Here is a 27,161-nt window from a genome sequence, read left to right on the forward strand (position 1 = left end):
GAACAGGATCTTCATGGCTGCTGCCTCTCGTGGATCTTCACAGGGCTGCAGAGGGGACACCAAGGCAATGGGGACATGCAGGACCTCAGATGGTGCAGAAACCTGGGCTCCGTGTTCCTGAAATTGCAGAGGGGCTGCTTCCAAACACAGGAGATAATGCTTCCTCTACCTTTCTCTTGAAAACAATTCTTAAATCTGTGCCACCCTTCAATACCTGTGGTATTTCACTATGTCCTGGTGTATAGGAAACCAATGACCTAAGAGGACTCATTCCCATGACCTTCCTCACAGCTCTTCCAAAGACCTTTCCCCAGAGCACAGACCACAGACCTGAGGCCAACAGTTGCAAATTCAAACCAAATAAATGTCCAGTGAAATTTGGAAGAGGCAGATAAAATTGCTTTTGAAATTGGTATTACCGAAAGCCTGAAATGATGGGAAATCTCTGTACTGCTGTGGGAACAGAATCTCCATCCTATCCCAGGGAAAGTCCCCATTCCCCTAGCAAAGAAGATCTCGTCTCTCTCCTGGAGCATCAAGGCACCATTCTAGTCTCTCCTGTACTTAGGAAACTTCAGGTCAAATTTCCACGTGTTCTTAGACTCACATGAAGGCTTTTATTCTCTTTCCCAGAGCCGTGGTTTAACCGAGCCGGGTTGTCAGTTGGGTTGGAACAGTCCAAGGCCTGTGGGGGCAGTTTTGTGGGGACACGGCGGAGCCAATCAGGTGGCTAGTTTTGAAGAGCCAATCAGGTGGCTAGTTTTGAAGAACCAATCAAGTAGCTAGTATTGAAGAGCCAATCAGGTGGCTAGTTTTGAAGAGCCAATCAGGTGGCTAGTTTTGAAGAGCCAATCGTAGCTAGTTTTGAAGAGCCAATCAGGTGGCTAATTTTGAAGATTTACACCTGGTTCACCCACTTAAAAGATTTGAACGTGCCGCTGTGGAAAAGCACTTTAAAAATTAATAAAGGCCAGGAAAACCCTCTCTGGCTTCCGGCCTGTGAACAGGTCACTGGTCCTGTGTGGCCAGATGGACACGGCCTGCAGCTGGGCATGGCTTGGCTGAAATTTCTGCCCTCTGAGGGGTGGTGGGCAGGCTGAGGAGCCCCTCACCAGGGAGCCCTCCAGGCCTCATCCTGGCGGAGCCAGGCCCCTTTCCTAGCGGAGTCCCCCGGTTCTTTTTTCCAGTGGCACCACTGGGCCATGCTGGCCAGGGCCATACCGGCAACCAGGCAGCGGGGACCAGTGCTGGGAGTGGCCCCATAGTCAGCCCTGAGGGCCTCCCTGAGGCCAGGAGGGGCCAAGTGCCTGGGACTGCATGGCTGAAATCAGCATGACCAGGACAATGGCACGCGGCTGTGGCTGCCTCAGCATGGCTTGCAATGAACTCTCTGTTTAGCTGCTTTTAGCCAGCCCTGCTGCAGACAGAAGGACAAAAACGGCAGCAGCAGCTTTTCTTGTTTTCGGCGCTGCACATGAAGGAAAGCGCTGAGTGGAGCTGAGTGTTGGCAGAGACCCCGTGAGCAGCAGCGAGAGGTACAGCAAATGATCTCCCTGATGTACAGCCTGGGCGAGATCAACCTTTCAGCGCTGCAGAGCTCCATAAAAGCTGTTTCAGTTGATAAAGCTTGAGAACAAATGCCTACGAGCATCCGTTCTCTCCTGAATCAGGAAAAGGAAAGGGTAAAGACACGCAGGGAAAACAATATGGGACACTGAGGTCAGTGAGGAAGGACTTGAATTCTACCTGGGAGGAGATTGAGGAGATGCCTTAGTCTTGGGCTGAAATCCTCTGGTAGGGCTATGGTGAAGATAAATTTGAAACATCAGACTTTGTTTTTTTCCTGTAATTCATGGAATGCATTGGGGGGATGTAGCATTCTAACTACAGCCGCAAGCAGAAGCACCAATGTTGAAATAAGCAGATGTTGCAGTAGCTGTGATCCAATGAGAAGCTTGAACAGGGAGAGGTGAGAAAGATGAGACTTTTGCCCTGGGAATAAAAGAAGAAAACCTCTGTTTTCCCAGAGGTGGATGAAGAGAACCTTTGATTTTATGCTAGAACAGCTCATCCTTAAAATAGTACCCCAATAAGTTGACATGGCCTGTGAAAGCAGCTGTGGGAAAGCTGCAAGGCATTGGGAGAGACTTTCATACTGTGAAGAGATTTTCCTTTCCCGGGTGGCTGAAGCCACAAGACAACTGTTTCTTGTGGAGAGGTCTCCATGGCATGGCAAGAGAGACTCCTCTTCCTAAGAGAACTGAAGAAAGACTATTTTAGACGCGGTAGACTGACTGAAAGTCCCAGGTTTTGTCTCTTTACATTGTCAGTGGGAAAGAAAAGAGGGTGTGGGGAGAGGAGAAGTGTTATGAAGGTTTATTCGGACTTATTATTATTTCTTTTAATTCTGTTAATAAAATTTTCTTTATACCCTTTAAAGTTATAGCCTGCTTTGCCTTCCTCCTAAACTTTATCTCACAGCAGAAAATGAGTAAATAATTTTAGTGGGTGCAAGGGCATTTGGCCAGCATTAGACCCAGCACACTCAGCCGTCTCTGATAGCCAAACATTCCACCTGGATACTCTCAACACTTTGTCTTTTCAGACTCTGTGGTGCTGGGTTTTAACCTGAGACGAAGAGTGGGCAGGATTCTGGAAAGAGACCCCACACTCACCTGCCTGGAGAAGGTCAGGGTGTTGAGGCAGCAGCAAACCCACCAGGAATGGCTGTGTCCAGATGCCCTTGGGGCCAGGGAATGCTGCTTTGCCCCAAACAGGCTGGATTTATAGCAGTGCTGGTGGGTGGGACAGGCCCCTGTTGCTGCTGGCACAAGTGGCCTGGGCCAACCCGGGAGTGCCCCATGTGTGTGTGGGGGTGCTGGGGCTGGCCCTGCTCCCTCCCTGCTGCAGGGACAGGGGCTGAGGTGCCTCCTGGGGCTGTTGTCATGTCACCATTGTCACAATCAATGTCACCGTTGTCCCCATGCAATACCTCCTGTGACACCCACGGCACAGCAGCAACGGGCTGGGCAGGAGAGGAAAGGAATGGGGGAACAGATCTGTGCTGCAGAGGTGAAGGAAGCTTCTGGTGAAAGCTGCAGTGTCAGTGCCAGGACAGGTGAGAACCCACTGAGCAAAGGCCATGACAGGCAGGGATGATCTGAACATCTCTCACCAAAATTCCCACTTGTGGGAAGCAATGGCAGTGGAAGCCTTTTGGGTCTCTAAGATCACGGTTGAGACCAGCAGAGGAAATGGCCTCAAGTAGCACTGGGAAGGTTTAGACTGGATATTAGGAACAATTTCTTGGAAGGAAAGGTGGTCAGACATTGGATCAGGCTACCCAGGACAGTAAAGGAATAACCATTCCTGGTAGGATTTAAGAGCCATGTAGCTGTGACACTTGGGGTCTTGGTTTAGTGGTGGGCTTGTCAGTGCTGGGGGAACAGCGGGACCCAATGATCTCAGAGGGCTTTCCAGACATCAGTAATTCTCTGAGTCCATGACTCACGGGAGGGAAAGTGTTCACTGCAACAGGCAGGGTCACCAGTTGATCCCACAGGCATGTGGACATAGAGACACACACAGGTAATGAACCATTCAAATCCTAGTGCCTGAGGTTTGTTTTGCAGACATGGACAAGTCACTGCTTTTGATGGAGCAGTGTTGTCACCCCAGACTGCCTGAGATGGGCAGAGAAAAGACAATAAATTTATTACCTGTGGGAAAAATTTTGGACATTTCCTGGCCATGCTCAGTTTGGAGCCACTTCACAGGTCATCTGAACCAGGAGCTGCATGACCTCCTCCTCCTCCTGTGTGGTGGGAAGGGTTGTGGAGCAGCACAGCCACAGCAGGGAGGACTGTGGGGCTGGAACAGGACAAGGACAAGGAGCAGGGACAGCTCCTGTGGGTCACCATGGCCATGCCCACTAAGGGACACTGCCCCCAGCACGGCCATGCACATGAGGCGGTGGCTGTCAGGGACAAGGGACATCTGGGACTGGCAGGAGCAGCAGAGGGATCCCAATTCCCCAGAGGGAGAATCTGCAGGACAGCTCCAGCACAGGCACCCCAGCCAGCCTGGCCCAGCAGGCACTGCCAGGCTCAGCGTCCCCAAACCAGGGCCAGGCAGGAGCATCCCCAGGGACACAGCCTCTGCTCAGCCCCAGCACCATCCCCAGGCCCTTCTGCTGCCACCAGGCCAGTGCCACCCCCAGAGGCAGCAGGCACAGCAGCCCTCCAGCAGCAGGACACGCACACACGGCCCAGGCCTGCAATGCCAAAGTGCTCGTCTTTATTCAAGCTGGGAAAAGCAGCCCCTGCCCCAAAGACAGCGGGGCTGGCACCACAGGGCTCCAGCCCAGCAGCAGCCAGCAGGAGCAGCTGCCACTGCTGCTGTCACCCCAGCTGGGCACGGCACAGGCAGGGACACGAGGGGACATCAGGAGATGGGTCCAGCAGCCAGAAGCGAGGGGCAAGTCCTGCTTGGGAATTTCAGAGTTTCAACCCCAGATTCTGCAGGAAGAAAAGAAACAAGCACATCATGGGGTGTAACTTTCCCTGTCCCTCTCCCCCCCTGCCCTGCAATGCCCAGGGTGTGGTGCAGCAGACTCAGGCTCAGGGCAGGTGAGGTGCAGTCCTTGGTGCAGACAGGTTGGACCTGGGCTATCTCAGTGCTGGCAGCCCTGGCTCCAGCTCTGTGCAGGTGCAGCAAGACCTGGATCATGTCCTGAGTGCTGCCCAAGGACAGGGAATGTTTCTTTCATGGCTTGGGGAAGTTCTCTGCAGAGCTTGAGTGAGGCCCTGGGGACTGGAGGAGACTGGGGAGGCCCTGGCTGACCTGGAGCTGCTGCAGCCCCACTCAGGGCAGCTCCAATACCCACAAGGACTATTTCCTCCCTCCTTGGGCATCTCTCCCACAAAGAATAGTTAAGGAGATTATGTAGCAGACATTCACAGGAAATAAATTTGCTGCATATCTCATTGTGGACAAAAGAGGGAACTCTGTCCTCAGGCAGGATTCCAGACCTTATCTCTTGCAGCACACACTGTACAGCGTGCATCTTCCAATGGGTCTCGCAGGGAAGTTGCATCTCCCCTAAGTGCAGTATCCCCCTTTTTGCCTGCATCCAGCTGCATTTTGGGTTTCCATGGGGAAAGAAACATACAGAACAATTAAAGCAATCATCTGTGAGAGCAGTGCGCGGTTGCAAAAGGCTGATGGTATTTGTCCGTTTCTGGCCAGTGGATGGATTCAGCTCCAACCTCCCCACAGCAAAGATCACAGGGCAGAAGAACTTTCAGAGACATACAAAGAGGAACTGCTGGCTGCAGGGTGGAAGCCTGAAACCAAACCCCTTCCTGACCCACCAAAAAAGTTAGTATTCTATTTCCATGGGATCTTTCCACCCCATGTCTGTGTCCTAAAGAACTATCACTGGAGAAACCCCTTTGACCTCAATCTCCTGTTACCTTCTCATCACCCTTACAAACATGGTCACTTCCAGGGACTTTGAATTCCCACTGCTGGAGTAATTCCCCCATTTCCCCTCTTCCCCTCTCACCTGCAGCACCCTGGGCCAACAGGAGGATCAGGGGGAAGAGCAGGAACAGGATCTTCATGGCTGCTGCCTCTCGTGGATCTTCACAGGGCTGCAGAGGGGACACCAAGGCAATGGGGACATGCAGGAGCCCAGGCAGGGCAGGAGCCAGGGCTCTTCACCAAACTGCAGATGGACTGTTTCCAAACACAGCAGATGATGTTTCCTCTACTTCCCTCTTAGAAAGAATTCTGTGGTTTGTACCACCCTGTCAACCTCAGGAGCATTTCATGATGCTTCAGTCTCTGGAAAATCCATTACCTCATCCAGTCCTTTTCCAGAAGACCCCACAGTCACCTACCTGATGAAGGTCTGGGTGTTCAGACAGCTCCAAACCCAACAAGAATCGCTGTGTCCAGCAACCCTTGGGTTCAAGGAGCACTTTTTGGCCAAAACACTCTGATTTTATATTGTTGCAAGCTGTGGGGACATTCACTGATTTCTGCTGACACATCTCCCCTTGGCCAATCAGAAGTCCATCCCATCCATGTGGGGATGCTGGGGCTTCTCCTTATCCATCTCTGATGCAAGGACAGAGGCTGAGGTGCCTCGTGGGGCTGTTGCAATCGATGTCACCATTGTCACCATGCAACACTTCTTGTGACACCCGCAGCACAGTGGCACCCAGGCTGTGGTGGCATGGCATGAACTGCCTGGGGTGCACAAAACAGGCTGGTGGGTGCAGGCAGAGGTAGGAACCAGTCACAACCAATCTCTCCTGTGAAGGTGGTGAGGCCCTGGCTCAGGCTGACCAAAGGTTGCTGCCTCATCCCTGGAAGTGTCCAAGGCCAGGTTGGATGGGCTTGGAGCAGCCTGGGATAGTGGAAGATGTCCCTGATCATGGTGGGGGTGGAACTGGATGACCTTAAAAGTCCCTTCTTCCCCAAACCATTCTGGGATTCTATGGTAAAATATTTTCTATGATAAAATATCTGTCTCTGTCAGTTTGCTTAGGGAGCTGGAGCTGGATCCTGAAGAGGAGAATGGACTTGAGATTGGATACATCAGGGACACAGAGTCTGGTGTCCTCTCTCAGAGAGATGCATGGGATCATGGAATGGTTTGGGTTGGAAGGAACTTCAGAATACATCTCATTCCAACCCCTGCCATGGGCAGGGACACCTTCCACTATCCCAGGATGCTCCAAGCCCTGTCCAGTCTGGCCTTGATGCATGGTGGGGACATCCCTTGAGCATCAATCTGTAGAGGTAGGATTGGGTGTCCATTGATGGGTCCTTGGAATATCCTCGTTTCTGGAAATTTGGAACCAGACTCAGGACCAGTCCAGGGCCAGCACAGCCAGGGATTGCTGGTTATGGTGTGGAAAAGAGTTCTGTAATCCCCACTGCAGGGAGGCCATGGCTGGGGCCAGCCCTGCCCTGGGAAGCTGCTCTGACCTGGGCATCTTGTGCTCGACCCCATCTGAGCTGCAGCTTGGCCTTGCTGATCCAGACCCGGTCTTGGACCCACATCTGGCACCCTAATCTGACCTTCCCTGTACCCATAGCAATGCCCAATACCCCAGGAGGGGCTGCTCCCACCCCTGGCTGCCCTGCTCCATGGAGGGGAGCAGTGAGTGTCCCCTGTCCCAGCACCCCTGTGGTCACTGCCCCACAGCAGTGCAGGGGCCACCCCTGTGGCACCCCTGAGCTGAGCATCCTGGATCTGCCACCCAAATCATACACAATGACCCAGCGGGGCTCCTAACTGAGCCCCATCCCCTGGCCTTGACACCCTCCCAGCACTGACCCCCAGCTCAACCCTAAACTCCTGAGAACCCCCATGGCTCAGCCATCAGTCCCTATTCCCTCTGGAGCAGAATGACTTTTCCCACCCCCAGATACCCCTGGGCCCCACAACACCCCAGGCCCCACAGCTGGGGATGAACCCAAGGCAGTGTGTGTCCCGTGGAACAGCCCCACAAGGACTCCTGACCCAGCCTGGGAGCCAGGGACAACCAGCAGAAATGAGGGTGGTCATAGCAATCCCTCCATCCCTGTGTGAGAAGTGCTGGGGTCCCCTTGCTGAGACAGAAGGCTGGCATTGGGGTCCCTGCGAGCATCACACGTGTCCCCCCTCCCACCATGGGTGGAGATGCTGGTGTGGCTGAGGCCAGCATGGAGTTTGTGTGTCTGTTTCTGCCACCCCATCCTCTCTACCCTTCCCTACACGCAGAGAAAGAGATGCACACCCAGGACACACATCTCAGTGTGTGATGGCAATGACCACCACCTTGTATTGGGGACACGGGGGGATGGGATTCCCTTGGGATCCAGGTCTGGCTGTGCAGGGCTGCTGCTGCTGCCCCTGGCAGTGCTTGGTGCCTCCAGGCAGCATCATCCCGACCAGGGGGCCGGTGTGCTTCTCGGGGATCCGGGAGCCCCTCAGGGATACCACCGCCTGTGGGAGGAAAGCTCTGGCAGTGCAGGGATGTCCCTGCACCCTTGGGCTGCGCGTTCCCCGTTTTATCCCCCAAGCTGAGCCCTCCGGGCAGCCCAGAACTCACATCCGACAGCAGAATTCGTGCTCGGAGCAGAGCCCGATGCGGCCGATGCCCGGCGGGCAGGAGCGGTGGGAGCAGAATCCCCCGCGGCGCTCGCAGTCCTGGGCTGATGCTCGGACCGGGGACAGCCCTGCGGGACACGGAAACAGGAGACTTCCAGCCGGGATGCTGAGCACAGCCCCTGTCCCTGCCAGCCCTGCTTGTCCCCTGCCACAGCTGCTGAGCAGGAGGAGCCTGCAGCAGGAATCCGGGGGAGTTTATGGCACTTTATGGGTGGGAGACAGTCACTACACCCCTAAGCAGGCTCTGGGAGAGGTCTCCATCGTGCCTGCTGCCTCCTCCCTGGAACAAGGGACAAGTCCAAGGGTGGAAGCAGGATCTCCCTTCCTCCCCGCTCCTCCTCCTCCTCCTCCTCTCCAGCAGGGCTGCTGTGCCCAGTGCTGCTGACTCAGAAATACACGGGTCAGGAGTCATGGAGAGGGGTCAAATCCCTGTTTTGGAAGGATGAGAGCTTTAATACAATGCCCCAGATCTGGTCCCAACATCAGAATCTGCATCTGGAGTCTTTCTTTAAAGGTGTGGGGTGAGAGGGACCCTGGCGGGGATGGCACAGACACCAGGAGAACTCAGAGGTGTCTCATCAGCTCAGGTGACAAATCCTCCCTAAAAAACACAGACAAAGGACAAATCCTCCTCATTTCTTACCTGTCACTCCCCGGAGCATCAGGAGGAGCAGAGCACAGAGGACAGGCAGGATCCGCATGCCTGGGAGTCTCCAGCAGAGTCGCGGCTCTGGGGAGAAGAGAAAGGAGGCAGGGGTGAGTGGGAGGGTCCCTTCCTGCAGGTCGTGTAGCACCTGCGAGGGGACAGAGCTGAGGAGAGGGGATGTGACCGGTCACTGCTGGGAGGATGCACTCGGCAGCCCGGGAGTCGGAGCTTCCTGGCACCAGCAGCAGTGCTTTGGTCTCTCCTCGTGGCACGGTGTCCCTTGGGATGGCGAGTCCTCAAAATGTCCAGCCCCAAAGCTCCTTTTTTCCTGTTTCTTCCCCCGACAGAGAAAAACAAGCAGAGCTTTCCTCATCTGACACCTGAGGAGGATTCCCAGGCCTCCAGCCCAGGGTCTTGTGTCATCCTGCCTTGCGTAAGGGCTGCTCGGAGCTGTGGTTTGCTGGACACCTCTGGGGACACACAAACAGCATCCCTGTTCGTTGGGCCTTGGCAAACAATCAGCTTTCACCACACAAAGGAGCTCTGTCCTCCTCCCCCCGCGGGAAGCGCGCTCTCTATGCTTCGCTTGAAAATAACTGGGAAGACGCCACTTGGGATGACATCCCCGTCCAACCAGCAATCCCAGGAAGGACAGGGTTTAATTGTGGCTTTGTTTGGTGGAGTTTGCTGTGTGTAACCCTTTGCTGTTTGATGGGGCATCTTCATAAAGGTTTCCAGCCTTGCTGCGGTCTCATCAAGCGTTACGGGCGCGTGTGTGGGGATGGATGTGAAAAACACACTCGTGCCCGGTGTGTGCTCACTGAGAGGTCACAGGAATCACAGAGTCACACAATGATTTGGTTTGGAAGGGACCAGGAGGTTCCAGCCATCTGCCATGGGCAGGGACACCTTCCAGTAGGTGCTCCAAGCCCCGTCCAATCAGTCTTTGAACACTGCCAGGGATGGGGCAGCCACAGCTCCTCTGGGCAATACATGAAAATGCCTTTGATCCAAGCAACTCACCATATTTCACTGTTTTATCACTCCCCAGTGAGGGACATTGTACAAACTATTTGCAGATCTGTACCCAGGGGGGTCACTGCTACTCTGCCATGGTAGTCAGAGCACTCAGGACAGCTTCTTATTTCCTTCACCACTGAAGGAAATCCTGATCCTACAGCTACAGCCAGAAAAAGGGAAAAGGCCATTCCCCAATTTTTTTTAATATCTGCTGAGCTGTCTTGGCATCATAGCCCCAGGAGGCAAGGGACTGGGAGCAGCTATGTGCAGTAGTCAGGTTCCTTACAGGGCTTCATTAAGGTGGCAATTAGCTGCATCTCTGTGCTGTTGCTCTTTAGCACACACATCAGCTTAATCCCTGGAAGTGTCCAAAGCCAGGCTGGATGGGGCTTGGAGCAATCTGGGGTAGTGGAAGGTGTCCCTGCCTGTTTCAGGGGAGTTGGATCTATGTGATTTTAAGGTTCCTTCCAACCCAAACTGTTTTATGAGTCTCTGATTCTATGAACTTGAATGTGTAGAGTGCTGGGGAGATGGGATTGGGGTAAAAAGCAGGGAGGAGATGTGCAGCATGAATCCTAGGGGGTTTCAGCCTGTTTCACTCTAAACTGTCTCTCAAAGCCATTCCCCAGCCTTAAAGGCAAGGACAGCTCTTTGTGGTGGTGAGCTAAAAGCATGATGAGACTGGATTCTGCATGATGTTGGCTACAGACAGATGAAATCTAAAATTACAAGGTCTGAACCTTCCCTGCAAAGTCCTCAGTCCTTGAGCAAGAATCTTGTGCCATTCCAGTTTGTGAAACATTCACCTACTGTGGATTGTGCAAAAACCTCTTAGGACACCAACTGTAAATTGCTGGTTTGGGTCCACTTGGCAACTTCCTCAGGTTTCCATCCAGGGAGATTCCTGGGAGGCAGCTGTTGGCCAAGCTTCCTGCCCTGCACAAGGCTGTGGTCTCAGTGCTGGTAGAGTCTTTTTCAGGAGCATCTGCTTTGAACAGGCCCAGAGAGTGAGGGAGCTGGGCCTGTTCAGTCTGGAGAATACCGAGAGGAGACCTCAACAATCCATATAAATATCTCCAAGGAGTGTCAGAGGATGGTGACTGACTCTCTTCAGTGGTACCCAGCCATAGGATGAAGAAACACAATAAATTCCACTTCTACTTGAGGAAGAACTTCTTTATGTTGAGGGTGGCAGAGCACTGGAACAGCTGCCCAGGGAGGGTGTGGAGTTTCCTTTTTGGAGACATGCAAAACCCACCTGGAGGTGTCCCTGTGTCACCTGCTCCAGGTGACCCTGCCCTGGCTGCGGTGTCAGACTGGATGATCTCCAGAGGTGCCTTCCAACCCTAGAAATTCTGTGATTCTGTGGTTCTGTGATTCTGTGGAGGGTGGGAAAATGCTTTGCAACAAATGGGCAGCTCAGGGCTTTGAGTCACTTTGCACTTGGGTTGGTTGCTTCCCTTGAAAAGTCAGGCATTACTGCTCCTCCCTTCACAGGATCACAGAATGGTTTGGATTGGAAGGGGCCTTAAAGATCATCTCATTTCAACTCCCTGCCAGGGGCAGGCACAGCTTCTCTGGGCACCAAGGATTCCTTGTCAGCACAAGGATGTTCCTGACCGTGCAGGAGCAGCTGCAGAGACAGGAGCTCTCTGAGCAACCTGCACCTTCCACCTTTTCTGTTGTGGTCCAGAGCAGGACAGGCTGAATCTCCTTGAAGAGATCAGAGGCACAGTGGGGTTTGCCTCTCACACACGTTTCTATAATTGCCTCAGTGTCACAGGTCTAACTCTGATCTCCTGATTTGCAGCTGCAGCCAATATAATTTTTGCAGATTCGCTCCAAATTTATATCAGACAGAAATGCCAAGGGTAAAATCAGACTTCAGATTACCAATTTGTCCTGCTCAGTGTTACTTTACTTCTCATAATAAAACAAGATGCTGGTCCCAGGTCTGAAAGCTCTGGGTCAGGAGATGGGAACCCATAGCTTTCAGAGCAGAGGTGCTGTGAAAGCATCACACTTCAAAGACTTTTGTGCTCCCAGGGGCAATGGTGACTGATCTCAGTCATGACAGAGGATTCCCTAGCAGGTGTGTGTGGAGAACTTGCCAGCACTCACTCAGTCAACAGCCCAAGAGGGGTAAATATTTAGATGAGCTACACATTCTTGGAAGGTTTGGATTGATTTCAGAATTTTTGTTTAAATTTCTTAATGGAAATAAGACTTGGGAAATGAATAGGATATTAATTACTTTTGGAAATGAATGACAAAACCACACAGGGCAGCCATGCAACCTCCCCAGACCTTGCTTTTATTGAAAGGAGAATGACAAATTGCTACAACAATTCCTTGAATCCCACGACGTCAAAAGCGATGACTCCTGGAGATTCTCCACAATTAGCCACACTACAACCTACACAAAGGAAAGGATATTTCAGGGTTTCCAGAATTATGATTATGAGGAAAATCCTGCTGCTTGAGATTCAAAGGATAATTTGGGAAGTCATCTTTGCCCCAAATAAATCCTAAACTTACCACCTACAGCAATTATACCCAGAACGACACGACCCCAGGTAATCGTTGCCACGAGGGCATTTCCCCCTGTGGCAGAAGGTCCCACGATATCCACACTCCATGTAAGGCCTCCTGGGTCTTGCCAAGCCTCTACCTTTAAAAGGAATAAATAAACCAACGAGTAAACAAAGATGGGAGAAATTTTATTTCTGGCAGGGATTTGCATTTTGCTTAATCTCTGTGAGCAGACAATGTTGTGACAGTTCAGCCCTCAGAGGAGAAGGCCTGTGGTCACAACAAACAAGCATTCTCATTTCTTATTCTGATGTGTCTCCAAGCTCAGGACTTCCTTAGGAAGTCAGATTTTAGGGATGGGCGTCAGAGATTTGATAGAAAACAGTAGGCAGGCACTCAGCAGCTCTTAAAACCCTGTAGGTCACAATTCAGGAGAGATGCACCAGCTCATCTGGGAGAGTTCCACTTGTATAAAAAAGAGGGGAAGAGGCTTTTAATGTGAGCAGGCAGTACTAGGACAGAGGGGAATGGTTTTAAACTAAAAGAGGAGATATTTAGATTAGGTATTAGGAAGAAATTCTTCCCTGGGAGGTTGGTGAGGCCCTGGCACAGGGTGTCCAAAGAAGCTGGGGCTGCCCCTGGATCCCTGGAAGTGTCCAAGGCCAGGCTGGATGGGGCTTGGATCAACCTGGGATAGTGGAAAATGTCCCTGTCCAAGGCAGGGGGTGGAACAGGATCATCCTTAAGGTCCCTTCCAACCTAAACCATTCCACAATTCCATGGTTCTGCAGATTTGGCTGTTTCTCTCCCTGGACATTTCACCCATGTCTCAAAGAGGTCCTGATGTCCAGCAGTCCATAGGGATGGCTCCCATACATGCATAAATTCATCAATCCATGCAGAACAACATTTCCATACCACCAAACCCACCACACCAGGCGTTGCCCTCTGTGTCTGGAGCTGAACAGTCTGGAATTGCTCTTTCCTACATGTCTAAATGGAATTCCCTGCTGAAATAGGATACCCACATTCAAATTGCCTTTTGGGAAAGGCCACCAGCCTGTGCTATTCCCAGAACAGGTTTTATCCACAAAGGTGCTAATTGTCAGGGATCCAAACAACCCCAGGGAGCAGACTAGCAGTTAGGCAGGAGGTTGCCTGACCCTGATTCGATTAATAAAGACGTAGCCTGGCAGCTGAGGTGTTCTGGATGCACCTGACTGAGTGCACATGAACCAATTAATTCCAGTTTCCAGCTCATCCATGGCACAACACAAACTCCAGAGTGTTCAGAGAGAGGGGAGCTTGTTCCAGCAAACAGATAATGGATGTTCATATGCACAGTGCATCCAGCATATCCCTGGTGAGCTGCATTCCCAGCTGCATTCCCAGCTGCATTCCCAGAGTAGAGCGATATATGCACACCCAGAAAATCCCAGGAAGAAGTAAAGGAGTGTTTTAGAGGGGGAATAAAACACTCCTGGTCTCAAACTAGCGGTCTGTGGGGCACTGCAGAGGTGGTTGTGAGCAGTCTGAGCTCTCAGAAACACTTTTCTTCCCAGATAGAGATAAATCTCTGGCTTTAATATACCCAGAAAATCCTACTGAAAACAGGCCAAACATCTACTGTGTGTTAAATAAGGGCATGGAACCCACCAAAGGAACTCTTTGCCCAGTGTCCTGCCTCTGAGAACTGGCACAGGCAGAGACCCAGGTAAGAATAACATCAGACAACCACATAAAATCATAGAATCACAGACTCAGGTTGAAAAAGACCTTTAAGATCATCAAGTCCAATTGTTAGCCCAGCACTGCCAAGACCACCACTAATCCATGTCCCCAAGTGCCACATCCAGATGGCTTTTAAATCCCTCCAGGGATATATCTGACACTTGTCCCACATTTCTGGTCTGCTGCAGTTCATCACAGTCTTTTCCCCTCCTCACATCCCCAGAGGACACTTTCCACTCTGTTCCCACAGGGATCAGAACTCCACCAGCCCTTGCTCAGGGGCACAGAGCACTCTGCAAATGTAGCTGTGCCATTTTCAGGGCTGATAATAAAATACAATCCCTTTTTCTGGACAACAGAGTTGGTTTGGGGCTCCAGACTCCTTTGCACCCCACAACAGGCACAGCCTACACCAGCACTTAGGGCTGAACAGGTTTCTCCACCGAGGAGATGCTGCCTGTAGCATTTAAACCTTAGCTCATGATTTTGTGCCTCTCCACTCTATGTCCCAGCTCCTAAAGCAAAGGATATTTCAAGAACATGGGGCCAGATCCCTTTTTCTTTTTTTTTTTTTTTCTTTTTTTTTTTTCTTTTCTGTGTAGTTTAAGAATATTTGATTATGGTTTAATTTGTTTGTTGGGTGACTCAGAGGCAACGTGACTTAAGTGCAAGCCTGCTAGGTTCAACGGGGAGAACACTGGTGCTAAATGGTAATTGGGGGTTGCCCCTTTCAAAGTGATGCTTGGAGTATTTGCCTGTTAATTTAATTTCTCATCTGTAATCTCCAAAGAGTTTTGATGATTTACGTGAGGCTTCTTTGCAAGAGGCAGCTTGGTCACATCCCAAAAGGGACAGGAGACCTTTGCAAGACACCATCATCTTCTCTTTATTCCTTCACCTTACCTGCAGCTCCCTGAAATGCCACCAAGAGGAGAACAAGGAGGAAAGGAAGGATTTTCATGGCAGAGGGTGGCTGGGATCTCGGGTCACTGCAGAGAAAGGAGACCAGGACATTGGTTAGAGCCCTATCCCTCCACAGTCCCAGAAGTGATACAGAGAAATGTTCTTCAGGACCTGGAAGCTACCTAAAAGAGGTTATTACACATTTTTGTCATGATCATGTCTATTGCCTAAGATTTTCCTGGAGCACACATAGGATCATGCCATAGGAAAAAAGTTCCATGCAAAAAAATTCAATTTCAAATCCCCTTTTAATTAAGGCATCAAGTGATCAGAAATTTATCCTGGATTTCTTGATAACTTGCAATGCATTGCAATAAATTTGATTTGCCTTATGGAAGTTAAAGCTGTTAATTCAGAAAATAAGACAATTTTTGCTAGATTGACCTAAAACAACCCCATGGGTTTTCTCAAGCTTTTCTACTAAAAAAAAAAAAAAGAGGAGAAAAAGCAATTTTCTTCTAAATTAACTCAAAAGCCAGCTTTTCCTTATTCTGTCTTGGAGGCTGTTGTTTATTCTTCCTCTCAAGAATTACATTATTTCCAGGATAAATTTTTGAGTATTTGCATTTCTTGCAGCCAAGGAAAACTCCTCTCCCTTATCAACATTTGACACCTCTAGAGCTGGCTCATGACAGCCTGCAGTCACTGCACAGCTGAGTATAAAACAATAAAACAAAATGCAGATAAACCAGAAAGATATGAAGTCTCCAGCCCGTTTAAGAAGGACAAAACCTTTTGGGAGGGGCTGAATAATGAGAATATTTTGGTTGTTACCAGGCAGGAGGAGCTTTAGGCTGGAACAGTCCCAGGATCAGTGTCAGCCACCCGGATGAAGGAGCAGGGCGTGGGTTTGTGCCGTTCCTGGAGGGTGGTGAGGGATGTTTGATCTCCACAGCCTTTTGGTGGCCAATGAGGCTCTGGAGAGCTCTGGGGGCACCCAATGAATCCTCTTTGCTGCTGTCCTAAGAGGAACCAAGATCTGGCTTTCAAACCATTGCAGCACCACCTCGGGAAATGTGTTGAGATGAGAAAAACCACCCTGGGCCTCCTCCCTTTGAGCAACCCTTTGGCCACAGCAGCTCCCTCAAGGTCTCTGTTTCCATCTGTTCTCAGAGGTTTTTCATTTCCTTACAAACATGAACAATACATCACCATAGAAGTAAAATAATCATCATCTGGAATGATGTTAAAATAAAACCCACGTTAAATGGACAGTTAGTTTTTCTCTGGAAATTCAGCAAGAGGGTTAACGGGCTGTCATTAATTCTACATCATTACTGCTGTTGGAAGGGAAAATCTGGACAATTAGAACATGGAAAAGATCTGCACTAGGGAATGGCGAGGAAAAAAGTGAGAGAGGGAAACAGGAATCTAAGAGTTAAGAATAAAAAAGGAAAAAGTGGTTTGGTTGTTTTTCAAATTTTTGCATCAAAACATTTTCATTACTAGGTTACCTGCATGGCCTGTAAGATATTTTATGCCATATCCATTTATGGAAATTATTGCAGCCCATGCCCAGCAATTTCAGTCTTATTGTTATTTTTACTCTCTTGCCATGGACAGAAGAGTTCTGAGCACATCACTCCTAAGCATCCTCCTTTCTCACCAAGAATTCCTCCAATAGCTCCCTGCTTTTCATGCATTTACAGACATTTCTATAAATTCAGGTGCCTGTTGCAAAGGGATCTTCTCTTTTATCCCTCTTTCCTACTTGAATCCTGCCGGCCCCATTCCATGGGAGTTGCCTTTCTCCTCCAGCAGCTGCTGGAGCACGGCTGAGCTCATCCCTGCCAGAGCCTCCCTGGGCTCGCCCTTCATGCCCTGCAGGGATTTTTCTTAGATCTCTTTGTTTTCTTTCCCAATCAAAGCAACTATTTCACTGAGGTTTCCAGCACAGCATTTTCAGCAACTTTCAGGCTGCCCACAGGCTTCTTGTTTCTCTGGGCTGCTCCTTTGGGTGCTTTTCTTTTCTCGTTTTTGTTTTTTGTTTTTGTTTTTGTTTTTGTTTTTGATTTTGTTTTGCTTTTCTTTTTCTTTTTCTTTTTCTTTTTCTTTTTCTTTTTCTTTTTCTTTTTCTTTTTCTTTTTCTTTTTCTTTTTCTTTTTCTTTTTCTTTTTCTTTTTCTTTTTCTTTTTCTTTTTCTTTTTCTTTTTCTTTTTCTTTTTCTTTTTCTTTTTCTTTTTCGTTTTCTTTTTCGTTTTCTTTTTGTTTGTTTTTGGTCCTACATTGTGGTTACACATAATTGTGCTGTGGTCACTTCTACAGAGCAGCTCCCACAAACAGCTTTGGAACTGGGTCCTTTGTGCCCAATCCGAGAATGTAAATGTTCTTGTGGATGCCAGGACCAGCTGTTCTAAGAATCATCATTGTGCAGCAAGAAAAATATACATTTTACAGAGGAAAAATCTAATGTCTGCATCTCCTGGCATCATCCACAACTACCAGTCAGATCTACTCTGCTGCATCACCTCAGGCAAGGGAAGGACCTGCAGGAGATGTGCCCTGGTCCCTGAGTCCTTTAGGGCAGGGCTGTAGCTGAAAGCCTTCCCTGAGGTGTTGTGAGGTGTTTGCAAACAGATGTGCAGCCAAACATCTGGGCTGAAAAGTGTCTCAGCACGTGAGGAACAGCTGGGTCTGTGTGATGTCACCTGTGGGCAACTCAGCTGGAGCACCGAGCCCAGATCTGGGGGTCCCCAACACAAGAAAGACCTGGAGCTGCTGGGGAGTGTCCAGAGGAGGCCATGGAGATACTCCAAGGGCTGAGGCCATGGCCAGGGACAGCTTCCACCAGAGCAGATTTCTCCAAGCCCTGTCCATCCTGGCCTTGGACACTTCCAGAGATCCAGGGGCAGCCACAGCTTCTCTGGGCACCCTGTGCCAGGGCCTCACCAGCCTCACATCCAGGAATTCCTTCCCAATAACCCATCCATCCCTGCCCTCTGGCAGTAAGAAGCTGTTCCCTGTGTCCTGTCCCTCCATCCCTTGTCCCAAGTCCTTTTCCAGCTCTCCTGGAGCACCTTTGGGCCCTGGAAGGGGCTCTGAAGTGTCCCCAAAGCCTTCTCTTCTCTAGGATGTAGCTCTCTTGGAGACATGAGGAGTTTTTTAGCAAGAGAGGCTCCTGGGTGCTGAAATTCAGCAGAGAAAAGTGCAGCCAAACCGGTGGCTGGGAGGCAGCCAGAGCAACTGGGAGCTGGCAGAGAATCTGGGGAGGGTGGCTAGCTCTGGGAATATCTTCTGGAAGGCATTTCTGGCTTCCTCCTTCTCTGCCTGGCAAAGTTCCGGGGTGATGATGGCACAGGATTTATTCCTGGCTTGGAGCACAGGAGGAGAGACTGAGGAAAGACAGCTGAGACACCTCAGGGTGGGAATGGTGATGATGGAGGGCAGGGGGGATGAGATGAGGGAGGTTCAAATGTCTTCAGTGGCTGACAAGAAGGGTCACATTGTACCTGCATGGACCCTGGCAGCACCCACACTGCTGAATTTGCAAAAAAATGGTTCTTCCACATCCCACTCTCAGGTCTGGAAGAGGCTTTGGTGCCCATTAGAGGCTGAGTTGTGCTTTGTATGCTAAAAATTGGGTTTTCTAGGAATGGGCCACGTGGTATTTGCTGCTGTGGAGGACAGAGACAGCCAAGGCTGAGCTTCACTTGAGCCCTAATTACACCCCTTTATTAAACTGCTTCACTGGAGCTGGGCCCAACAGCCCAACATCATTAATTAATGCAACACAAATACGGACAGGGCAGTAGGACAGGAGGAAAAGTGGGTTGTCCTTAACACCCAGAGGGCTCCCAAACCCAATCAGGTGGAGCTGAGGCTGCAAAGATGCCAAGTTCCTGGTAAAAAGCAGTGCTGGAGACCCACAGAGAGCCTGGGGACGCTCCCACGAGTAGGGAAAACCAGGCAAGGCCATTTCTGAGCAGATTGGTGGTTCACGTTGCACAGCAGAGCCTGGGCTTTATTGCCAGAGTTGCAAAAAAACCTCAATAAAATTAAATAAAACAACACTAAATGTATGAAAGTCCCGGAACACAGCTACACCCAACAGCCCAGATGATGTACAAGGTTTTGGGAGCTTCCTGCAGCATATTGCAGAAACCACCAAAACCAGAGGTGATATTTTGACTTAATTAACCCCCCCCTTTGTGGCTTTTCTTGTAGAGACCTGCTGGGAATTTATTTTCTAAAAAGCATCAGGGCTGGAGGCTGCAGGGTTGGAAATTGGGATAAAAAGCAAACGCACACCAGAGGGCCCCTGCAACCTCCGATGCTTGGGATGGATTTCACAGCGTCGCTGTGGTAGGGTGGGAAAACAACGGGATTAATTGATGGCTCTGGGCACACCATGTCCCAGCTGCCACCTAGTGCTCATCCCCGCCACACGGGGGACATCGGGGTGGGTTTGTGCCGGTGCTCAGCAATTTGGGGACATCAGGGTGGGCTTGTGCCGGTGCTCAGCAGTTTGGGGACATCAGGGTGGGCTTGTGCCGGTGCTCAGCAATTTGGGGACATCGGGGTGGGCTTGTGCCGGTGCTCAGCAGTTTGGGGACTTCGGGGTGGGCTTGTGCCGGTGCTCAGCAGTTTGGGGACATCAGGGTGGGCTTGTGCCGGTGCTCAGCAGTTTGGGGACATCAGGGTGGGCTTGTGCCGGTGCACGGTAAGACAGGGGACAATGGGATGGGCTCGAGCCAGTTCTGAAGAACCCAGGGGACATCAGGATGGGTTTGTGCCGCTGCAGAAGAACCCGGGGGACATCAGGATGGGTTTGTGCCGGTGCTCAGCAATTTGGGGGATGCGGGATGGGCTTGTGGCAGCGCACAGCAGCTCCAGGGGTCTCGGGCTGGTGAAGCCCCGGTCGGTATCTTGTCCCCAAGCCCCCAGGGGTGACGGAAGCACCGTGATGTCACACTGCCAGGGAGGGGACACGGGGGGAGGTGCCCGGTGAGGCCGGGGAAGGGCGGAGCGGTACCGGCCCCGGCGGCTCCTTCTTCCTCCTCCTCCTCCTCCTCCTCCTCCTTCTCCTCCTTCTCCTCCCTTTCCTCCCTCCTCCTCCTCCCTGCCGTGCTCCCAGGATGCGCGGGGCCGTCCCCAGGCTCAGCCTGACGCTGCTGGCGGCGGAGAGCGGCGCCCGTGAGTGAGCGCAGGATGCGCGGGGGCCTGGGGGGCTGCGCTGGGCGGAGGGGAGGGGAAAGGCGGATGGGATGCTGGCAGTGACGCCTTTGCAGCCACCCCGGGGGTCCCGAATCACCTCCATGTACCGGGGGAGGTGGGGGAGGTGTCATCCCCGTCATCTCTTGGGGAGATGCGCGGTTCTGCTCCCGCCATCCCCGCGGGTCCAGCCGTCCTCTTGGATTCTTTTCATATTTGAAAAATCGATTTACTTTACACCCCCCCCCCCCCCCCCACACCCCACTTATTTATTTGTTATTTGTTTATTTCGGAACCCGAGCTATTTATCAGAGCCTTCCTAGGGCCGGGCCCCTGGGTGGCGGTGGCTGTGCCTCAGCTGACAAAGCCACCGGGAGCCGGCAGCTGCAGATAAGCCCAGGACAAGGGCTGCGAACCCCCTGGGCGGGCTGGGAGATGGGGCTCTGGCAGGAATGGCTTTCAACTGACAGAGAGGAGGTTTACATCGGATATTAGGAGGAAATTCTTCCTTGTGAGGGTGGGGAGGCGCTGGCCGGAGAAGCTGTGGTTGCCCCTGGATCCCTGGAAGTGTCCAAGGTCGGGTTGGACAGGGCTTGGAGCAGCCTGGGATAGTGGAAGGTGTCCCTGCCCATGGAATGAGATGAGCTTTATGGTCCCTTCCCACCCAAACCATTCTGGGATTCTGTGGTTATGAAGGACACTGCTCAGTTGCTGGGGGTGGGTGTGGCTGTGTCATCCTTCAGCATCACCTCTCTGCCCTTCTCCAGGGCTCTGTGCCATCATCCACTACCTTGTCCGTGGGCAGCTGGGCTGGTTTGGGCTGACCATCGCCTGCCTGGTGCCCGGCTACGCTGCCCAGCTCCTCAGCATCCTCTGGTTCCGGGCAGACGGACACGCACCCGGCTGCTGGCTCCTGGCTCTCCACCTCCTGCAGCTGGGCCTCTGGAAGCGGTGAGGAACGCTCCCCGCGATCCTCCCGACCCCCACAACCCGGGTGCAGCCCCAAACTTCCTCAAACCAGGGCGGGCATCCCGTCACGGTGACTCTTGCAGGTACTGGGATGTTCTGCGGGCGGCGGAGACGGGCGGCGGTGCCGGGGAGGTGCTGGCTCAGCTCGGGGATGTTTGTGTGCTGCGGCTCCTGGAGGCCCTGCTGCAGACCCTGCCTCACCTTCTGCTCCAGGCCTATGTCGTGGTGGCCGTGGACCCAGCAGGCTTCATCCCTGGTGAGTTCCCGGGAGGATGGTTCAGGTTGTAGAGGGGGGGATGCGCTTGGGTGAGGGCTGTGCGTGTCCTTTGGATGGAGGAATGTGCTGCAAAGGGACTGGGAAGCAGCAGGGACAAATGTGGCTGAAAGATCTGCTGTGGCTGAATGCAAAGGTGGCTGCTTTGCCCCAAAGGTGAACTTCCAGGTGTGCAAAGAGGGATGCTGTGGTGTGGAGTCACAGCATGTAAGGTCACACTTGCTCATTGTACATCTCTGGTCTGATGGCCGTGACTGGGATGGAGCTGCCCTGGGGCTGCAGAGCTCTGTCCATGGAGACAGCACTCAGAGGCCATCCACAGGGAAATTCCAAGTGACCAGATTCAGTTGAAATACTCCAGTTTCACCCCTGGTAACATTCAAGTCAGGTTGGACAGGGCTCTGGGCAAGCTGGTCTGGTGGAAGGTGTCCCTGCACATTGCAAGGGACTGGACTAGATGGCCTTTAAGGTCCATTCTGTGATTCCTTGATTCCATGATTCACTTGACAGGCTCAAGGGGTGTCTGGCTTGTATGTGGGTGCCGTGCTACCAGCACCTCCCTAACAAAGAGAATTGGCCCTGCTGTGCATTTGGGCCTCCCCCAGAGCTCTGACTGCCCCTGTCCCCACACAGGTGTCAGTGCAGGGCTGTCCCTGCTGTCCCTGGCCTGGGCTTTGGTCTCCTACAGCTACTGCACCTGCCTGCTGAAGCCTGGGCACCTGAGCCCGCCGGCCGCCGTCATCCTGTGCCTGCTGCTCTGGAGGACAGGGATGCTGGGCACCCGGGTCCTGGCCCTGGTGCTCTTTGCCAGGCTCTATTCCTTCTGGGTTTTTGCTGTGGCAGGTGAGATCTGAGATCCTGTTCCCCACATCCCACCCCGGTGTCAGCCCCGTGATGCTCCTGCTGCTGGGACTGTTTGCAGCCTCCCCCAGGAACAGCTTTGCAAATTCAGTCTCTTCTCCCTGCAGGGGTCCACTGGCTGCTCATGTCCTTCTGGCTGGGGGCCCAGCAGACCGATATCGTGGTCCAGCCGTGCCGCTGGAGGCTCTTCAACTGCCTGCTGGGAGCTGTGTACATCTTCTGCTACATCAACGTCAGGCCCGGCCCCTCCAAGTCCAGGGTGGCCATATTTTATGCAGTGAGTACCTGGAATGTTTTGTATTCCACATGGATGCAGCTGCTGGGGACAAGCAACAGCTTCAGACTCTCCACTTCCATCTCTCACATCACCACTTGCTCAAAATCCAGCGTTTTACTGTGTCCTGACAAAGCCAAGTGGTCACCAAGGCGGATGTGCCTTCTGCACTGGCTGTGACTCCTTAGAGGCAGCCTTACAATGTCAGTGGTAAAAAAATAGGTGAAGACCTTGCAGAAAGTTCAGTTTGACAACTTCTGTGTTTTAAATGATAAATTAGGTGCAAAATAGAACAGGGGAAGTGCTCAAGGCCAGGTTGGATGGAGCTTGGAGCAGCCTGGGATAATGGAAGGTGTCTCTGCCCATGGCAGGGGGTGGAATGAGATGAGCTTTAAGTCCCCTTCCAACCCAAACCATTCTGTGGTTCTAAGAATCTATGAAAATCTAGAAAATGGATGTTTTCTGTTGTGAGAGGCACATATAAAGCCATCAGAAGGATATAAACGATGACTCTCTTCCCTCTGCCCTGCAGATAATGCTGATGGAGAACACGCTCCTGCTGCTCTTGGGCACCCGGTTTCTGCAGGTGGAGCTGAGGAACAGCCTGACTGTGACTGGAGCTGTCATGTCAGGGTCTGTAATAGGTAAGAACATTGATTTTAGAACCTGGATTACAAATTTTGAGAGTAGTTTGAGGAAATAAGTGTCCAGACTCCTCTCCCAAGGCCCTCTCCAGCTCTCCTGGAGCCCCTTTGGGCACTCGAAGGGGCTGTAAGACCTCCCTGGAGCCTTCTCTTCTCCAGGTGAGCACCCCCAACTCTCCCAGCCTGGCTCCAGAGCAGAGGTGATCCAGCCCTTGGAGCATCTTTGTGCCAAGCAGGGTCATATTTTCCCAGAGGGATGGGGGCAGAGGGAGATTGTGCAACTCCCCAGACCCTCAGATCAACTGTATTAAAGAAATGAGATGGAAAAGGAACAATTCCCATGGTCTTGGATGAGTTTAGGGTATAAGTAGGAAGATGTCTTAAAAACCTGCTGATGTCTCATTTAAAGGCCAGAGGATGGGGTGCTGTGACATGGAAGGTTTCCTGCATCACACATCTCCCTGCTGGGCAACTTTCAGTCTGCAAATTAATCCAGATTAAATTTGGGGTTGAGTGTGCACTTCCTTTGCCAAAATCTGCTCAAATGGGATTCTTGCATCCCTATAAATGGTTGAAACACGTGCTACTCAAACACCTGATTCTCAGCAGTGTCTTTGCATGTCTTGTTGATCTGGAGGTGCAGCAAGGCCTGGCCTCTTCTCCACCCCTGACCAAAATGCTGCTGGGACTCCTCAGTGACACTTTTCTGCTCCTTTCCAGGTGCCACAGCTCTGGTGATTTACTACAGCCTACTCCATCCCAAGTCCACAGAGATCTGGCAGGGATTCCTGGAGACAATCTGCAGTGCTGCAGCACGTGGGGATGAGGAGGTGTCTGGAGAGAGCTCCCAGGCTGGGCAGAGTTCAGGGACTTTGGGAGATGAAGGGTCCTTGCCAGGGGAAGGGACCAAGACAGAGCCCAAAAATGAGACCAGCTCATCGCTGCTGCAGTCCAAAGGGTGTTTGGAGGACAGCTGGACAGACCATCACCACTGGCTGCTGGTGAAGCTGGCCTTGAAGACAGGAGATCTGTCCGTGATCAACGCAGCTTTCGGAGATGGTGGCGTTGGAGAGGCTTTTCCTGGAGGATGGGTGATGGAGAAACCCCCTGGTGTTGAGCCTGGGGCAAACCTTTCCCTCCCCATGAGGGACATCCATCCCTCTGGGCTGGCAGTGGGGAATGGAGGAGGCATCAAACCCAGCGCTGGCACTCTGGGAATGGCACAGGAGGATGGAGCAGGGCAGGAGCCTGATTTTCCCCCATCCACATCCCACGCCAGTGGCTTCTCCCCGGATTCAACCGAGAGCTCCTCTGTGTATTTTAGTGCAAGTGCAGGAGGCATCGCCTCGCCTGGGACAGGGACAGCCACAGCCACAAGCATAGCCCTGGTGCAAAGGGACAGCAAAGCTCAGCCTCCCCCAGGCTGCCTGGGAGAAGGAGGAGGAGGAAGAGGAAGGGATTTATCCCTTGGGATGGCCAGCATCAGCCCAATCATGGGTGCTTGTGCCCACAGGTGTTTGCAGAGAAGCTCTTCCTTCGGCAACACAGGCAGCTGTGGGGTGGCAGGTCCCCCCAAAGAGGGCTCAGAGCCCACAGGGACAGAGGGTGCCCTTGTGGGGTGCCATCACCTTTGGGACACCCACCCTTGTGGCCCGCAGGGGACTGTGGTGAGAAGCAAGCTGAGGTCACCGTGCTTCACCTCCACCCCCAAGGCCAGCTCTAAATGCCCCCAGCGAGGACTGGGGGAGCTGGGAGAGGGGACAGACCTGTCTGGGGTACCAAAGTGACCCTGTGAATGGCTGCACTGTCACCTTGGGTCAGCCTTGGGGTGGCTGTCTCATCAAGAGGCTATGGCAGGAGGTGGTGGGACGAAGACTGTCCCCACGGTTGCCCTGCCATGGGGCAGATGTGCTCCTCCATCACTGATCATCACCTTCCCTCCCAGTACATCCTCTACAGGCAGTCTTGAAGAACTTCAAAAGCCTTAAAAAGCCCTAGAAGTCCAGGGCTGGTTATTTGTTGAGCTTATTTATGTCACAGACCTGCCAGGCAGCCAGATCCTTCTGCCTTCATTGTGTTTGTGACAATGACTTCAAGTCTGTCCTTTAACCAGTGCCTGCACAAGCTGCTGGCCTGTCCCAGTGTGGAGATCTGGTTGCTGTCTCCAGGAGTTGCAGTGCTGGCCAAAGCAGTTTTCTCAGGACAAATAAGTGCCTAAACTAGAAAAATGATGGGTTTTACTCTTGGATGTCCTTCCTTCCAGGCAGAGTAAGGCCTCAAGTAAGGCTCAGCATTGCTTGATTTGTTTTTCCCCACCAGGTTTATCTTGAGGCCTTTACCAGCTCCATTTATGGGGGTCACAGGATTGCAGATCCTTTTCATGCTGCAAACCAGAACCTCAGAACCTGGAATTACAGCCAAAAGCCATGTCCTGCAGCTTGTCCACTGTCCAGCTTCCTCAAGTGGTCTTTTCTCTCCAGCCTCCTCCTTGTCCCCTTCCAGCTGCGGATCACAGGACCCCAGAATTATCTGGGTTGGAAAGGACCTGAAAGCTCATCCAGTTCCAACCCCTGCCACGTGCAGGGACACCTTCCACTAGACCAGGTTACCAGGTTATAATCCACATCTGCCTGGATGCTCCCTCCCTCCTAAACTTAGCCTCAGGCCAAATCTCAAACCAGTTCTACTGCTGCCATAAAACCCCTGGTACAGGCAGGGTTTATTTGTGTCAGGAACTAAAACTGTCAATATCACAGTCTCAGAAATAGCCAGTGCTTCCCACCAGGCTGGCTGGGCATGGTGGGATTTGTGCCCAGGACACGGCTTGATGTGTTCATTGAGATGTGATCAGCTGCATTCACCACCAAGCTCCTGAGTGCCAGCTGCAGCACATCTGGCTGTGCTCTCCAGCTGTTGTCCTGCTGTGGGCAGGAATCTGGTGCTGCCACAGGGCAGGAAAGGCAGCAGGAAGAGCACAGACATGTGATGAATTATTTAAAAAAAGCCTCCATGATGCATTCACTGCTCAGGGCTGACCCAGCCAGACATTTCCTCAGGGCAAGGAAAACCCAGTTGGTGCTGAGTATGGAGTGAAGCCACATTGCAAGGAGGTGAAGGCTCCCTACCTCCATCTGGACCCCAGCCCCCCGAGCTGTGGCTGTGCTCTGCAGGCAGGAGCAGTTCCAGTGGCTTTTCCAGAGCCCTTCTCACTCTGTGGATCACACAAGGCAGCAGTGCTGCCAGGCCGTTAAAGAAATTTTTATCTAGCTTGGTTTTCTACTTTTGATAATATATAATTATTCTTGAAAACACCCCAAACCAGCCTTTGCTATGTCTGTGTCTCATATTGGGGGTGAAAATAAGTGTGGAGGGGGGGTCTTTCTTCCCACTCTTGTCTCTTGCAGGCCCAGGATGAGTTGTCAGGATTTCCAGTGGGAGGGTGAAGAAGGGACCTGGGCAGCAGGACCTGAAGGAATGGCATGAAAATGTGTCAGGGAAGGCTAAGGTTGGATGTCAGAAAAAGATTCAGCCAGCATGAAACTGTCCCATAGGCCAATCAGGAAAGAAACACAATTTTGAGAAAGTAAAGAATACTTTTGTGTGCAGGAGTCAGGCGTAAACGTGGACTTTGATTTCTCAGAGCACATCCACAGTGCAGAGGTGCACTGTGAGCTCATAGCTCTGACCTCGAATGAGGTGGAAATCCTGGGTAGATCAAGGAATGGCAAAAGAGAAGGGAGGAATCTGGTGCATGAGGACTGGGGTAGGGATGAGGATGTTTGTGTGAGGATTGTGTTCCCATGGCTTTGCTCTCTGATGACGAGAGCTGGTCACCGGTGAGCCATGCTCCCCCTCCCCTTCTTGGGAGCAAAGTGAAATCAGGTGGGATAATATGGATTGTCTGTCCTTAAAGGCTTCCAGCCTGTGTG

The 27,161-nt window shown here is 51.9% G+C and overlaps 3 protein-coding genes, 2 long non-coding RNA genes and 1 pseudogene across 8 annotated transcripts; 2 read left to right on the forward strand and 4 right to left on the reverse strand.

The window, feature by feature from the left end:
• Positions 1 to 26: 26 nt before the first annotated feature.
• Positions 27 to 2,758, reverse strand: LOC111927384 (uncharacterized). The gene is made up of 3 exons (XR_002863552.2): positions 2,676 to 2,758; positions 608 to 1,800; positions 27 to 117 (listed from the first exon to the last, which is right to left on the reverse strand). It is a non-coding gene; the product is annotated as an uncharacterized LOC111927384 (long non-coding RNA).
• A 2,273-nt stretch (positions 2,759 to 5,031) lies between these two features.
• Positions 5,032 to 7,704, reverse strand: LOC147654565 (uncharacterized; annotated as a pseudogene). Its single transcript, XR_015282649.1, has 3 exons — positions 5,904 to 7,704; positions 5,567 to 5,654; positions 5,032 to 5,135 (listed from the first exon to the last, which is right to left on the reverse strand). The product of XR_015282649.1 is annotated as an uncharacterized LOC147654565 (transcript).
• LOC111927388 (uncharacterized) lies at positions 5,094 to 6,021 on the forward strand. Its single transcript, XR_002863562.2, has 2 exons — positions 5,094 to 5,379; positions 5,573 to 6,021. It is a non-coding gene; the product is annotated as an uncharacterized LOC111927388 (long non-coding RNA).
• Positions 7,705 to 7,807: 103 nt separating the features above from the next.
• Positions 7,808 to 9,517, reverse strand: LOC111927389 (gallinacin-5-like). 3 transcript variants are annotated; one of them, XM_023924225.2, is made up of 4 exons: positions 9,194 to 9,512; positions 8,811 to 8,897; positions 8,109 to 8,235; positions 7,808 to 8,002 (listed from the first exon to the last, which is right to left on the reverse strand). In XM_023924225.2, exons 1-4 carry the CDS (start codon positions 9,234 to 9,236, stop codon positions 7,987 to 7,989), a joined length of 273 nt encoding a protein of 90 aa, XP_023779993.1. In that variant the 5' UTR covers positions 9,237 to 9,512; the 3' UTR covers positions 7,808 to 7,986. The 3 variants fall into 3 exon arrangements, with proteins under 3 accessions (XP_023779993.1, XP_086731594.1, XP_086731593.1); XM_086875468.1 differs by having other exon boundaries at positions 8,998 to 9,508; XM_086875467.1 differs by lacking the exon at positions 7,808 to 8,002 and having other exon boundaries at positions 8,105 to 8,235; positions 9,194 to 9,517.
• Positions 9,518 to 12,367: 2,850 nt separating this feature from the next.
• LOC111927390 (gallinacin-4) lies at positions 12,368 to 16,154 on the reverse strand. The gene is made up of 3 exons (XM_023924227.2): positions 15,834 to 16,154; positions 15,000 to 15,085; positions 12,368 to 12,504 (listed from the first exon to the last, which is right to left on the reverse strand). The coding sequence occupies exons 2-3, from the start codon at positions 15,055 to 15,057 to the stop codon at positions 12,368 to 12,370; spliced, it is 195 nt and encodes a 64-aa protein (XP_023779995.1). The 5' UTR covers positions 15,058 to 15,085; positions 15,834 to 16,154.
• A 3,837-nt stretch (positions 16,155 to 19,991) lies between these two features.
• Positions 19,992 to 26,550, forward strand: XKR5 (XK related 5). The gene is made up of 7 exons (XM_023924228.2): positions 19,992 to 20,192; positions 20,978 to 21,161; positions 21,263 to 21,435; positions 22,087 to 22,296; positions 22,422 to 22,591; positions 23,121 to 23,232; positions 23,953 to 26,550. The coding sequence occupies exons 1-7, from the start codon at positions 20,135 to 20,137 to the stop codon at positions 25,017 to 25,019; spliced, it is 1,974 nt and encodes a 657-aa protein (XP_023779996.1). The 5' UTR covers positions 19,992 to 20,134; the 3' UTR covers positions 25,020 to 26,550.
• Positions 26,551 to 27,161: the final 611 nt, after the last annotated feature.

Source organism: Cyanistes caeruleus, chromosome 2 (genome assembly GCF_971803275.1).
Source record: "Cyanistes caeruleus chromosome 2, bCyaCae1.hap1.1, whole genome shotgun sequence".
Lineage (NCBI taxonomy): Eukaryota > Metazoa > Chordata > Aves > Passeriformes > Paridae > Cyanistes > Cyanistes caeruleus.